At 54.8% G+C, this 16,140-nt stretch overlaps 1 protein-coding gene across 1 annotated transcript in view; it reads left to right on the plus strand.

Moving 5' to 3' along the window:
• The first annotated feature begins 1,532 nt into the window (after nt 1-1,532).
• Nucleotides 1,533-16,140, plus strand: part of MKLN1 (muskelin 1) — a 120,679-nt gene continuing 106,071 nt past the window's right edge. The window contains exon 1 of the mRNA XM_075345345.1: nt 1,533-1,611. Coding sequence (XP_075201460.1) covers nt 1,538-1,611 — 74 coding nt within the window. The 5' untranslated portion in view covers nt 1,533-1,537. The remainder of the gene's footprint in view (nt 1,612-16,140) is intronic.

Below are 16,140 nucleotides of genomic sequence, written 5' to 3' on the forward strand. Positions count from 1 at the left end.
CCTCACTACCTGCAGCCTAATATTAGGGTCCCTGAGCCCCTCACTACCTGCAGCCTAATATTAGGGTCCCTGAGCCCCTCACTACCTGCAGCCTAATATTAGGGTCCCAGAGCCCCTCACTACCTGCAGCCTAATATTAGGGTCCCAGAGCCCCTCACTACCTGCAGCCTAATATTAGGGTCCCTGAGCCCCTCACTATCTGCAGCCTAATATTAGGGTCCCTGAGCCCCTCACTACCTGCAGCCTAATATTAGGGTCCCTGAGCCCCTCACTACCTGCAGCCTAATATTAGGGTCCTTGAGCCCCTCACTACCTGCAGCCTAATATTAGGGTCCCTGAGCCCCTCACTACCTGCAGCCTAATATTAGGGTCCCTGAGCCCCTCACTACCTGCAGCCTAATATTAGGGTCCCAGAGCCCCTCACTACCTGCAGCCTAATATTAGGGTCCCAGAGCCCCTCACTACCTGCAGCCTAATATTAGGGTCCCTGAGCCCCTCACTATCTGCAGCCTAATATTAGGGTCCCTGAGCCCCTCACTACCTGCAGCCTAATATTAGGGTCCCTGAGCCCCTCACTACCTGCAGCCTAATATTAGGGTCCCTGAGCCCCTCACTACCTGCAGCCTAATATTAGGGTCCCTGAGCCCCTCACTACCTGCAGCCTAATATTAGGGTCCCTGAGCCCCTCACTACCTGCAGCCTAATATTAGGGTCCCAGAGCCCCTCACTACCTGCAGCCTAATATTAGGGTCCCTGAGCCCCTCACTACCTGCAGCCTAATATTAGGGTCCCTGAGCCCCTCACTACCTGCAGCCTAATATTAGGGTCCCTGAGCCCCTCACTACCTGCAGCCTAATATTAGGGTCCCTGAGCCCCTCACTACCTGCAGCCTAATATTAGGGTCCCTGAGCCCCTCACTACCTGCAGCCTAATATTAGGGTCCCTGAGCCCCTCACTACCTGCAGCCTAATATTAGGGTCCCAGAGCCCCTCACTACCTGCAGCCTAATATTAGGGTCCCTGAGCCCCTCACTACCTGCAGCCTAATATTAGGGTCCCTGAGCCCCTCACTACCTGCAGCCTAATATTAGGGTCCCTGAGCCCCTCACTACCTGCAGCCTAATATTAGGGTCCCAGAGCCCCTCACTACCTGCAGCCTAATATTAGGGTCCCTGAGCCCCTCACTATCTGCAGCCTAATATTAGGGTCCCTGAGCCCCTCACTACCTGCAGCCTAATATTAGGGTCCCTGTGCCCCTCACTACCTGCAGCCTAATATTAGGGTCTCCGTCTCCTGTGGCCCTCACTACCAGCCGTCTATTACCACACAGCCTAGAGACCAAGCCGCCATAAAGCAACCAATGAATGAGCCGCGAGCAGGCACGTACGTCATGTATTTACCGGTGTAGAGGCGGGGCCGAGCGACCTCACATTTTACCTCATCGGTGCTCTCGGCCACACATCCCGCCCACCCGGCGTCTGTGACGGTGCGTGTGTCTTTAAGAGCAAAGCCCCGCCCCCAGTCTTCCTGCTGACAAGATGGCGGCGGAGAGCAGAGCGCTGTCCTATACGGTGTACAAGTGGAGCTCGTTCTCATCCAGTTATCTTCCAGAGTGAGTACAAAGCGTGCCGGACACCGCGTCCTCCTGGTCGGGCCAGTGCCGTGTGTGCTCGGGGTGGTCATGTGTGCACGGCGGGTGCCGGTGGGGAGTGCAGGCCGCGGCCTCTTTTGGGACCTGATGAGATACTTGTGACCGGAGAGCGGTACAGTAGTCATGTGTGGCAGAGCCTGCCAGGGGCTCCGGTATACAGTACTGGCTCCTATATAAAGCTGATCGGGTGCACGGGGCTCCGGTATACAGTACTGGCTCCTATATAAAGCTGATCGGGTGCACGGGGCTCCTGTATACAGTACTGGCTCCAGTATATAGCGCTGATCAGGTGCACGGGGCTCCGGTATACAGTACTGGCTCCTATATAAAGCTGATCGGGTGCACGGGGCTCCGGTATACAGTACTGGCTCCAGTATACAGAGGTGATCAGGTGCACGGGGCTCCGCTATACAGTACTGGCTCCAGTATACAGAGGTGATCGGGTGCACGGGGGCTCCTGTATACAGTACTGGCTCCAGTATACAGAGGTGATCAGGTGCACAGGGCTCCGCTATACAGTACTGGCTCCAGTATATAGCGCTGATCAGGTGCACGGGGCTCCGGTATACAGTACTGGCTCCTATATAAAGCTGATCGGGTGCACGGGGCTCCGGTATACAGTACTGGCTCCAGTATACAGAGGTGATCAGGTGCACGGGGCTCCGCTATACAGTACTGGCTCCTGTATACAGAGGTGATCAGGTGCACGGGGCTCCTGTATACAGTACTGGCTCCAGTATACAGAGGTGATCGGGTGCACGGGGCTCCGGTATACAGTACTGGCTCCAGTATACAGAGGTGATCAGGTGCACGGGGCTCCGCTATACAGTACTGGCTCCAGTATATAGCGCTGATCAGGTGCACGGGGCTCCTGTATACAGTACTGGCTCCAGTATACAGAGGTGATCGGGTGCACGGGGCTCCTGTATACAGTACTGGCTCCTATATAAAGCTGATCGGGTGCACGGGGCTCCGGTATACAGTACTGGCTCCAGTATATAGAGGTGATCGGGTACATGAGGCTCCGCTATACAGTACTGGCTCCAGTATACAGAGGTGATCGGGTGCACGGGGCTCCGGTATACAGTACTGGCTCCAGTATATAGCGCTGATCAGGTGCACAGGGCTCCGCTATACAGTACTGGCTCCAGTATATAGCGCTGATCAGGTGCACGGGGCTCCTGTATACAGTACTGGCTCCAGTATACAGAGGTGATCAGGTGCACGGGGCTCCGCTATACAGTACTGGCTCCAGTATATAGCGCTGATCAGGTGCACAGGGCTCCGCTATACAGTAGTGGCTCCAGTATACAGAGGTGATCGGGTACATGAGGCTCCGCTATACAGTACTGGCTCCAGTATATAGAGGTGATCGGGTGCGGGGCTCCGGTATACAGTACTGGCTCCAGTATACAGAGGTGATCGGGTGCACGGGGCTCCGGTATACAGTACTGGCTCCAGTATACAGAGGTGATCAGGTGCACGGGGCTCCTGTATACAGTACTGGCTCCAGTATATAGCGCTGATCAGGTGCACAGGGCTCCGCTATACAGTACTGGCTCCTGTATGCAGAGGTGATCGGGTGCACGGGGCTCCGGTATACAGTACTGGCTCCAGTATACAGAGGTGATCAGGTGCACGGGGCTCCGCTATACAGTACTGGCTCCAGTATATAGCGCTGATCAGGTGCACAGGGCTCCGCTATACAGTACTGGCTCCAGTATATAGCGCTGATCAGGTGCACAGGGCTCCGCTATACAGTACTGGCTCCAGTATACAGAGGTGATCAGGTGCACGGGGCTCCGCTATACAGTACTGGCTCCAGTACACAGAGGTGATCGGGTGCACGGGGGCTCCTGTATACAGTACTGGCTCCAGTATACAGAGGTGATCGGGTGCACGGGGCTCCGGTATACAGTACTGGCTCCAGTATACAGAGGTGATCAGGTGCACGGGGCTCCGCTATACAGTACTGGCTCCAGTATATAGCGCTGATCAGGTGCACGGGGCTCCTGTATACAGTACTGGCTCCAGTATACAGAGGTGATCGGGTGCACGGGGCTCCTGTATACAGTACTGGCTCCAGTATATAGCGCTGATCGGGTGCACGGGGCTCCTGTATACAGTACTGGCTCCTATATAAAGCTGATCGGGTGCACGGGGCTCCTGTATACAGTACTGGCTCCAGTATATAAAGCTGATCGGGTGCACGGGGCTCCTGTATACAGTACTGGCTCCAGTATATAAAGCTGATCGGGTGCACGGGGCTCCTGTATACAGTACTGGCTCCTATATAAAGCTGATCGGGTGCACGGGGCTCCTGTATACAGTACTGGCTCCTATATAAAGCTGATCGGGTGCACGGGGCTCCTGTATACAGTACTGGCTCCTATATAAAGCTGATCGGGTGCACGGGGCTCCTGTATACAGTACTGGCTCCTATATAAAGCTGATCGGGTGCACGGGGCTCCTGTATACAGTACTGGCTCCAGTATGTAGAGGTGATCGGGTGCACGGGGCTCCGGTATACAGTACTGGCTCCAGTATACAGAGGTGATCAGGTGCACGGGGCTCCTGTATACAGTACTGGCTCCAGTATAGAGCGCTGATCAGGTGCACAGGGCTCCGCTATACAGTACTGGCTCCTGTATACAGAGGTGATCGGGTGCACGGGGCTCCGGTATACAGTACTGGCTCCAGTATACAGAGGTGATCAGGTGCACGGGGCTCCGCTATACAGTACTGGCTCCAGTATATAGCGCTGATCAGGTGCACAGGGCTCCGCTATACAGTACTGGCTCCAGTATACAGAGGTGATCAGGTGCACGGGGCTCCGCTATACAGTACTGGCTCCAGTATACAGAGGTGATCGGGTGCACGGGGGCTCCTGTATACAGTACTGGCTCCAGTATACAGAGGTGATCGGGTGCACGGGGCTCCGGTATACAGTACTGGCTCCAGTGTACAGAGGTGATCAGGTGCACGGGGCTCCGCTATACAGTACTGGCTCCAGTATATAGCGCTGATCAGGTGCACGGGGCTCCTGTATACAGTACTGGCTCCAGTATACAGATGTGATCGGGTGCACGGGGCTCCTGTATACAGTACTGGCTCCTATATAAAGCTGATCGGGTGCACGGGGCTCCGGTATACAGTACTGGCTCCAGTATATAGAGGTGATCGGGTACATGAGGCTCCGCTATACAGTACTGGCTCCAGTATACAGAGGTGATCGGGTGCACGGGGCTCCGGTATACAGTACTGGCTCCAGTATATAGCGCTGATCAGGTGCACAGGGCTCCGCTATACAGTACTGGCTCCAGTATATAGCGCTGATCAGGTGCACGGGGCTCCTGTATACAGTACTGGCTCCAGTATACAGAGGTGATCAGGTGCACGGGGCTCCGCTATACAGTACTGGCTCCAGTATATAGCGCTGATCAGGTGCACAGGGCTCCGCTATACAGTAGTGGCTCCAGTATACAGAGGTGATCGGGTACATGAGGCTCCGCTATACAGTACTGGCTCCAGTATATAGAGGTGATCGGGTGCGGGGCTCCGGTATACAGTACTGGCTCCAGTATACAGAGGTGATCGGGTGCACGGGGCTCCGGTATACAGTACTGGCTCCAGTATACAGAGGTGATCAGGTGCACGGGGCTCCTGTATACAGTACTGGCTCCAGTATATAGCGCTGATCAGGTGCACAGGGCTCCGCTATACAGTACTGGCTCCTGTATACAGAGGTGATCGGGTGCACGGGGCTCCGGTATGCAGTACTGGCTCCAGTATACAGAGGTGATCAGGTGCACGGGGCTCCGCTATACAGTACTGGCTCCAGTATATAGCGCTGATCAGGTGCACAGGGCTCCGCTATACAGTACTGGCTCCAGTATATAGCGCTGATCAGGTGCACAGGGCTCCGCTATACAGTACTGGCTCCAGTATACAGAGGTGATCAGGTGCACGGGGCTCCGCTATACAGTACTGGCTCCAGTATACAGAGGTGATCGGGTGCACGGGGGCTCCTGTATACAGTACTGGCTCCAGTATACAGAGGTGATCGGGTGCACGGGGCTCCGGTATACAGTACTGGCTCCAGTATACAGAGGTGATCAGGTGCACGGGGCTCCGCTATACAGTACTGGCTCCAGTATATAGCGCTGATCAGGTGCACGGGGCTCCTGTATACAGTACTGGCTCCAGTATACAGAGGTGATCGGGTGCACGGGGCTCCTGTATACAGTACTGGCTCCAGTATATAGCGCTGATCGGGTGCACGGGGCTCCTGTATACAGTACTGGCTCCTATATAAAGCTGATCGGGTGCACGGGGCTCCTGTATACAGTACTGGCTCCAGTATATAAAGCTGATCGGGTGCACGGGGCTCCTGTATACAGTACTGGCTCCTATATAAAGCTGATCGGGTGCACGGGGCTCCTGTATACAGTACTGGCTCCTATATAAAGCTGATCGGGTGCACGGGGCTCCTGTATACAGTACTGGCTCCTATATAAAGCTGATCGGGTGCACGGGGCTCCTGTATACAGTACTGGCTCCAGTATATAGCGCTGATCAGGTGCACGGGGCTCCGGTATACAGTACTGGCTCCTATATAAAGCTGATCGGGTGCACGGGGCTCCTGTATACAGTACTGGCTCCAGTATGTAGAGGTGATCGGGTGCACGGGGCTCCGGTATACAGTACTGGCTCCAGTATACAGAGGTGATCAGGTGCACGGGGCTCCTGTATACAGTACTGGCTCCAGTATATAGCGCTGATCAGGTGCACAGGGCTCCGCTATACAGTACTGGCTCCTGTATACAGAGGTGATCGGGTGCACGGGGCTCCGGTATACAGTACTGGCTCCAGTATACAGAGGTGATCAGGTGCACGGGGCTCCGCTATACAGTACTGGCTCCAGTATATAGCGCTGATCAGGTGCACAGGGCTCCGCTATACAGTACTGGCTCCAGTATATAGCGCTGATCAGGTGCACGGGGCTCCTGTATACAGTACTGGCTCCAGTATATAGAGGTGATCGGGTACATGAGGCTCCGCTATACAGTACTGGCTCCAGTATACAGAGGTGATCGGGTGCACGGGGCTCCGGTATACAGTACTGGCTCCAGTATACAGAGGTGATCAGGTGCACGGGGCTCCTGTATACAGTACTGGCTCCAGTATATAGCGCTGATCAGGTGCACAGGGCTCCGCTATACAGTACTGGCTCCTGTATACAGAGGTGATCGGGTGCACGGGGCTCCGGTATACAGTACTGGCTCCAGTATACAGAGGTGATCAGGTGCACGGGGCTCCGCTATACAGTACTGGCTCCAGTATATAGCGCTGATCAGGTGCACAGGGCTCCGCTATACAGTACTGGCTCCAGTATATAGCGCTGATCAGGTGCACAGGGCTCCGCTATACAGTACTGGCTCCAGTATACAGAGGTGATCAGGTGCACGGGGCTCCGCTATACAGTACTGGCTCCAGTATACAGAGGTGATCGGGTGCACGGGGGCTCCTGTATACAGTACTGGCTCCAGTATACAGAGGTGATCGGGTGCACGGGGCTCCGGTATACAGTACTGGCTCCAGTATACAGAGGTGATCAGGTGCACGGGGCTCCGCTATACAGTACTGGCTCCAGTATATAGCGCTGATCAGGTGCACGGGGCTCCTGTATACAGTACTGGCTCCAGTATACAGAGGTGATCGGGTGCACGGGGCTCCTGTATACAGTACTGGCTCCTATATAAAGCTGATCGGGTGCACGGGGCTCCGGTATACAGTACTGGCTCCAGTATATAGAGGTGATCGGGTACATGAGGCTCCGCTATACAGTACTGGCTCCAGTATACAGAGGTGATCGGGTGCACGGGGCTCCGGTATACAGTACTGGCTCCAGTATATAGCGCTGATCAGGTGCACAGGGTTCCGCTATACAGTACTGGCTCCAGTATATAGCGCTGATCAGGTGCACGGGGCTCCTGTATACAGTACTGGCTCCAGTATACAGAGGTGATCAGGTGCACGGGGCTCCTGTATACAGTACTGGCTCCAGTATATAGCGCTGATCAGGTGCACAGGGCTCCGCTATACAGTACTGGCTCCAGTATATAGCGCTGATCAGGTGCACGGGGCTCCGCTTTACAGTAATGGCTCCAGTATATAGCGCTGATCAGGTGCACGGGGCTCCGCTATACAGTACTGGCTCCTGTATACAGAGGTGATCGGGTGCACGGGGCTCCTGTATACAGTACTGGCTCCAGTATATAGCGCTGATCAGGTGCACAGGGCTCCGCTATACAGTACTGGCTCCAGTATATAGCGCTGATCAGGTGCACGGGGCTCCGCTATACAGTAATGGCTCCAGTATATAGCGCTGATCAGGTGCACGGGGCTCCGCTATACAGTACTGGCTCCAGTATATAGCGCTGATCAGGTGCACAGGGCTCCGCTATACAGTACTGGCTCCAGTATATAGCGCTGATCAGGTGCACGGGGCTCCGGTATACAGTACTGGCTCCAGTATACAGAGTTGATCAGGTGCACGGGGCTCCTGTATACAGTACTGGCTCCAGTATACAGAGGTGATCAGGTGCACGGGGCTCCGGTATACAGTACTGGCTCGAGTATACAGAGGTGATCAGGTGCACGGGGCTCCGCTATACAGTAATGGCTCCAGTATATAGCGCTGATCAGGTGCACGGGGCTCCGCTATACAGTACTGGCTCCAGTATATAGCGCTGATCAGGTGCACAGGGCTCCGCTATACAGTACTGGCTCCAGTATATAGCGCTGATCAGGTGCACGGGGCTCCGCTATACAGTACTGGCTCCAGTATATAGCGCTGATCAGGTGCACGGGGCTCCGCTATACAGTACTGGCTCCAGTATACAGAGGTGATCAGGTGCACAGGGCTCCGCTATACAGTACTGGCTCCAGTATATAGCGCTGATCAGGTGCACGGGGCTCCGGTATACAGTACTGGCTCCAGTATATAGCTCTGATCAGGTGCACAGGGCTCCGCTATACAGTACTGGCTCCAGTATATAGCGCTGATCAGGTGCACAGGGCTCCGCTATACAGTAGTGGCTCCAGTATACAGAGGTGATCGGGTACATGAGGCTCCGCTATACAGTACTGGCTCCAGTATATAGAGGTGATCGGGTGCGGGGCTCCGGTATACAGTACTGGCTCCAGTATACAGAGGTGATCGGGTGCACGGGGCTCCGCTATACAGTACTGGCTCCAGTATATAGCGCTGATCAGGTGCACGGGGCTCCTGTATACAGTACTGGCTCCAGTATACAGAGGTGATCAGGTGCACGGGGCTCCTGTATACAGTACTGGCTCCAGTATATAGCGCTGATCAGGTGCACAGGGCTCCGCTATACAGTACTGGCTCCAGTATATAGCGCTGATCAGGTGCACGGGGCTCCGCTATACAGTAATGGCTCCAGTATATAGCGCTGATCAGGTGCACAGGGCTCCGCTATACAGTACTGGCTCCAGTATATAGCGCTGATCAGGTGCACAGGGCTCCGCTATACAGTACTGGCTCCAGTATATAGCGCTGATCAGGTGCACAGGGCTCCGCTATACAGTACTGGCTCCAGTATATAGCGCTGATCAGGTGCACGGGGCTCCGCTATACAGTACTGGCTCCAGTATATAGCGCTGATCAGGTGCACAGGGCTCCGCTATACAGTACTGGCTCCAGTATATAGCGCTGATCAGGTGCACAGGGCTCCGCTATACAGTACTGGCTCCAGTATATAGCGCTGATCAGGTGCACAGGGCTCCGCTATACAGTAGTGGCTCCAGTATACAGAGGTGATCGGGTACATGAGGCTCCTGTATACAGTACTGGCTCCAGTATATAGCGCTGATCAGGTGCACGGGGCTCCTGTATACAGTACTGGCTCCAGTATATAGCGCTTATCAGGTGCACAGGGCTCCGCTATACAGTACTGGCTCCAGTACATAGCGCTGATCAGGTGCACAGGGCTCCGCTATACAGTACTGGCTCCAGTATACAGAGGTGATCGGGTGCACGGGGCTCCGGTATACAGTACTGGCTCCTGTATACAGAGGTGATCGGGTGCACGGGGCTCTGGTATACAGTACTGGCTCCAGTATACAGAGGTGATCGGGTGCACGGGGCTCCTGTATACAGTACTGGCTCCAGTATACAGAGGTGATCGGGTGCACGGGGCTCCGGTATACAGTACTGGCTCCAGTATATAGCGCTGATCAGATGCACAGGGCTCCGCTATACAGTACTGGCTCCAGTATACAAAGGTGATCGGGCGCACGGGGCTCCTGTATACAGTACTGGCTCCAGTATATAGAGGTGATCGGGTGCGGGGCTCCGGTATACAGTACTGGCTCCAGTATATACCGTAGCGCTGATCAGATGCACAGGGCTCCGCTATACAGTACTGGCTCCAGTATACAGAGGTGATCGGGTGCACGGGGCTCCGGTATACAGTACTGGCTCCAGTATACAGAGGTGATCAGGTGCGGGGCTCCGCTATACAGTACTGGCTCCAGTATATAGCGCTGATCAGGTGCACAGGGCTCCGCTATACAGTACTGGCTCCAGTATATAGCGCTGATCAGGTGCACAGGGCTCCGCTATACAGTACTGGCTCCAGTATACAGAGGTGATCAGGTGCACGGGGCTCCGGTATACAGTACTGGCTCCAGTATACAGAGGTGATCAGGTGCGGGGCTCCGCTATACAGTACTGGCTCCAGTATATAGCGCTGATCAGGTGCACAGGGCTCCGCTATACAGTACTGGCTCCAGTATATAGCGCTGATCAGGTGCACAGGGCTCCGCTATACTGTACTGGCTCCAGTATACAGAGGTGATCAGGTGCACGGGGCTCCTGTATACAGTACTGGCTCCAGTATACAGAGGTGATCGGGTGCACGGGGCTCCTGTATACAGTACTGGCTCCAGTATACAGAGGTGATCAGGTGCACAGGGCTCCGCTATACAGTACTGGCTCCAGTATATAGTGCTGATCAGGTGCACAGGGCTCCGCTATACAGTAGTGGCTCCAGTATACAGAGGTGATCGGGTACATGAGGCTCCGCTATACAGTACTGGCTCCAGTATATAGAGGTGATCGGGTGCGGGGCTCCGGTATACAGTACTGGCTCCAGTATATAGCGCTGATCAGGTGCACAGGGCTCCGCTATACAGTACTGGCTCCAGTATATAGCGCTGATCAGGTGCACAGGGCTCCGCTATACAGTACTGGCTCCAGTATATAGCGCTGATCAGGTGCACGGGGCTCCTGTATACAGTACTGGCTCCAGTATACAGAGGTGATCAGGTGCACGGGGCTCCTGTATACAGTACTGGCTCCAGTATATAGCGCTGATCAGGTGCACAGGGCTCCGCTATACAGTACTGGCTCCAGTATATAGCGCTGATCAGGTGCACAGGGCTCCGCTATACAGTACTGGCTCCAGTATATAGCGCTGATCAGGTGCACGGGGCTCCGGTATACAGTACTGGCTCCAGTATACAGAGGTGATCAGGTGCGGGGCTCCGCTATACAGTACTGGCTCCAGTATATAGCTCTGATCAGGTGCACAGGGCTCCGCTATACAGTACTGGCTCCAGTATATAGCGCTGATCAGGTGCACAGGGCTCCGCTATACAGTACTGGCTCCAGTATATAGCGCTGATCAGGTGCACAGGGCTCCGCTATACAGTAGTGGCTCCAGTATACAGAGGTGATCGGGTACATGAGGCTCCGCCATACAGTACTGGCTCCAGTATACAGAGGTGATCGGGTGCACGGGGCTCCGGTATACAGTACTGGCTCCAGTATATAGCGCTGATCAGGTGCACAGGGCTCCGCTATACAGTAGTGGCTCCAGTATACAGAGGTGATCGGGTACATGAGGCTCCGCTATACAGTACTGGCTCCAGTATATAGCGCTGATCAGGTGCACGGGGCTCCGCTATACAGTACTTGCTCCAGTATATAGCGCTGATCAGGTGCACAGGGCTCCGCTATACAGTACTGGCTCCAGTATATAGCGCTGATCAGGTGCACAGGGCTCCGCTATACAGTAGTGGCTCCAGTATACAGAGGTGATCTGGTACATGAGGCTCCGGTATACAGTACTGGCTCCAGTATACAGAGGTGATCGGGTGCACGGGGCTCCTGTATACAGTACTGGCTCCAGTATACAGAGGTGATCGGGTGCACGGGGCTCCGGTATGCAGTACTGGCTCCAGTATACAGAGGTGATCGGGTGCACGGGGCTCCTGTATACAGTACTGGCTCCAGTATATAGCGCTGATCAGGTGCACGGGGCTCCGCTATACAGTACTGGCTCCAGTATATAGCGCTGATCAGGTGCACAGGGCTCCGCTATACAGTACTGGCTCCAGTATATAGCGCTGATCAGGTGCACAGGGCTCCGCTATACAGTACTGGCTCCAGTATATAGCGCTGATCAGGTGCACAGGGCTCCGCTATACAGTACTGGCTCCAGTATATAGCGCTGATCAGGTGCACGGGGCTCCTGTATACAGTACTGGCTCCAGTATACAGAGGTGATCAGGTGCACAGGGCTCCGCTATACAGTACTGGCTCCAGTATATAGCGCTGATCAGGTGCACAGGGCTCCGCTATACAGTACTGGCTCCAGTATATAGCGCTGATCAGGTGCACGGGGCTCCTGTATACAGTACTGGCTCCAGTATACAGGTGATCAGGTGCACGGGGCTCCTGTATACAGTACTGGCTCCAGTATATAGCGCTGATCAGGTGCACAGGGCTCCGCTATACAGTACTGGCTCCAGTATATAGCGCTGATCAGGTGCACAGGGCTCCGCTATACAGTACTGGCTCCAGTATATAGCGCTGATCAGGTGCACAGGGCTCCGCTATACAGTACTGGCTCCAGTATATAGCGCTGATCAGGTGCACAGGGCTCCGCTACACAGTACTGGCTCCAGTATACAGAGGTGATCAGGTGCGGGGCTCCGCTATACAGTACTGGCTCCAGTATATAGCGCTGATCAGGTGCACAGGGCTCCGCTATACAGTACTGGCTCCAGTATATAGCGCTGATCAGGTGCACAGGGCTCCGCTATACAGTACTGGCTCCAGTATATAGCGCTGATCAGGTGCACGGGGCTCCTGTATACAGTACTGGCTCCAGTATATAGCGCTGATCAGGTGCACAGGGCTCCGCTATACAGTAGTGGCTCCAGTATACAGAGGTGATCGGGTACATGAGGCTCCACTATACAGTACTGGCTCCAGTATATAGAGGTGATCGGGTGCACGGGGCTCCGGTATACAGTACTGGCTCCAGTATATAGCGCTGATCAGGTGCACGGGGCTCCTGTATACAGTACTGGCTCCAGTATACAGAGGTGATCAGGTGCACGGGGCTCCTGTATACAGTACTGGCTCCAGTATATAGCGCTGATCAGGTGCACGGGGCTCCGCTATACAGTACTGGCTCCAGTATACAGAGGTGATCGGGTGCACGGGGCTCCTGTATACAGTACTGGCTCCAGTATACAGAGGTGATCGGGTGCACGGGGCTCCTGTATACAGTACTGGCTCCTATATAAAGCTGATCGGGTGCACGGGGCTCCGGTATACAGTACTGGCTCCAGTATACAGAGGTGATCGGGTGCACGGGGCTCCTGTATACAGTACTGGCTCCAGTATACAGAGGTGATCGGGTGCACGGGGCTCCGGTATACAGTAGTGGCTCCAGTATACAGAGGTGATCGGGTGCACGGGGCTCCGGTATACAGTAGTGGCTCCAGTATAGAGGTGATCGGGTGCACGGGGCTCCGGTATACAGTACTGGCTCCAGTATACAGAGGTGATCAGGTGCGGGGCTCCGCTATACAGTACTGGCTCCAGTATATAGCGCTGATCAGGTGCACAGGGCTCCGCTATACAGTACTGGCTCCAGTATATAGCGCTGATCAGGTGCACAGGGCTCCGCTATACAGTACTGGCTCCAGTATACAGAGGTGATCAGGTGCACGGGGCTCCGCTATACAGTACTGGCTCCAGTATACAGAGGTGATCGGGTGCACGGGGCTCCGCTATACAGTACTGGCTCCAGTATATAGCGCTGATCAGGTGCACAGGGCTCCGCTATACAGTACTGGCTCCAGTATATAGCGCTGATCAGGTGCACAGGGCTCCGCTATACAGTACTGGCTCCAGTATATAGCGCTGATCAGGTGCACAGGGCTCCGCTATACAGTACTGGCTCCAGTATACAGAGGTGATCAGGTGCACGGGGCTCCGCTATACAGTACTGGCTCCAGTATACAGAGGTGATCGGGTGCACGGGGCTCCGCTATACAGTACTGGCTCCAGTATACAGAGGTGATCGGGTGCACGGGGCTCCGGTATACAGTACTGGCTCCAGTATACAGAGGTGATCGGGTGCACGGGGCTCCTGTATACAGTACTGGCTCCAGTATACAGAGGTGATCGGGTGCACGGGGCTCCGGTATACAGTAGTGGCTCCAGTATACAGAGGTGATCGGGTGCACGGGGCTCCGGTATACAGTAGTGGCTCCAGTATAGAGGTGATCGGGTGCACGGGGCTCCGGTATACAGTACTGGCTCCAGTATACAGAGGTGATCAGGTGCGGGGCTCCGCTATACAGTACTGGCTCCAGTATATAGCGCTGATCAGGTGCACAGGGCTCCGCTATACAGTACTGGCTCCAGTATATAGCGCTGATCAGGTGCACAGGGCTCCGCTATACAGTACTGGCTCCAGTATACAGAGGTGATCAGGTGCACGGGGCTCCGCTATACAGTACTGGCTCCAGTATACAGAGGTGATCGGGTGCACGGGGCTCCGCTATACAGTACTGGCTCCAGTATACAGAGGTGATCGGGTGCACGGGGCTCCGGTATACAGTACTGGCTCCAGTATATAGCGCTGATCAGGTGCACAGGGCTCCGCTATACAGTACTGGCTCCAGTATATAGCGCTGATCAGGTGCACAGGGCTCCGCTATACAGTACTGGCTCCAGTATATAGCGCTGATCAGGTGCACAGGGCTCCGCTATACAGTACTGGCTCCAGTATATAGCGCTGATCAGGTGCACAGGGCTCCGCTATACAGTACTGGCTCCAGTATATAGCGCTGATCAGGTGCACAGGGCTCCGCTATACAGTAGTGGCTCCAGTATACAGAGGTGATCGGGTACATGAGGCTCCGCTATACAGTACTGGCTCCAGTATACAGAGGTGATCGGGTGCACGGGGCTCCGGTATACAGTACTGGCTCCAGTATATAGCGCTGATCAGGTGCACAGGGCTCCGCTATACAGTAGTGGCTCCAGTATACAGAGGTGATCGGGTACATGAGGCTCCGCTATACAGTACTGGCTCCAGTATATAGCGCTGATCAGGTGCACGGGGCTCCGCTATACAGTACTTGCTCCAGTATATAGCGCTGATCAGGTGCACAGGGCTCCGCTATACAGTACTGGCTCCAGTATATAGCGCTGATCAGGTGCACAGGGCTCCGCTATACATTAGTGGCTCCAGTATACAGAGGTGATCGGGTACACGAGGCTCCGGTATACAGTACTGGCTCCAGTATACAGAGGTGATCGGGTGCACGGGGCTCCTGTATACAGTACTGGCTCCAGTATATAGAGGTGATCGGGTGCGGGGCTCCGGTATACAGTACTGGCTCCAGTATACAGAGGTGATCGGGTGCACGGGGCTCCTGTATACAGTACTGGCTCCAGTATATAGCGCTGATCAGGTGCACAGGGCTCCGCTATACAGTACTGGCTCCAGTATATAGCGCTGATCAGGTGCACAGGGCTCCGCTATACAGTACTGGCTCCAGTATATAGCGCTGATCAGGTGCACAGGGCTCCGCTATACAGTACTGGCTCCAGTATATAGCGCTGATCAGGTGCACGGGGCTCCTGTATACAGTACTGGCTCCAGTATACAGAGGTGATCAGGTGCACAGGGCTCCGCTATACAGTACTGGCTTCAGTATATAGCGCTGATCAGGTGCACAGGGCTCCGCTATACAGTACTGGCTCCAGTATATAGCGCTGATCAGGTGCACAGGGCTCCGCTATACAGTACTGGCTCCAGTATATAGCGCTGATCAGGTGCACAGGGCTCCGCTATACAGTACTGGCTCCAGTATACAGAGGTGATCAGGTGCGGGGCTCCGCTATACAGTACTGGCTCCAGTATATAGCGCTGATCAGGTGCACAGGGCTCCGCTATACAGTAGTGGCTCCAGTATACAGAGGTGATCGGGTACATGAGGCTCCGCTATACAGTACTGGCTCCAGTATATAGAGGTGATCGGGTGCACGGGGCTCCGCTATACAGTACTGGCTCCAGTATATAGCGCTGATCAGGTGCACAGGGCTCCGCTATACAGTAGTGGCTCCAGTATACAGAGGTGATCGGGTACATG

The sequence above is a fragment of the Anomaloglossus baeobatrachus genome, chromosome 4 (genome assembly GCF_048569485.1).
Source record: "Anomaloglossus baeobatrachus isolate aAnoBae1 chromosome 4, aAnoBae1.hap1, whole genome shotgun sequence".
Taxonomy (NCBI): Eukaryota; Metazoa; Chordata; class Amphibia; order Anura; family Aromobatidae; genus Anomaloglossus; species Anomaloglossus baeobatrachus.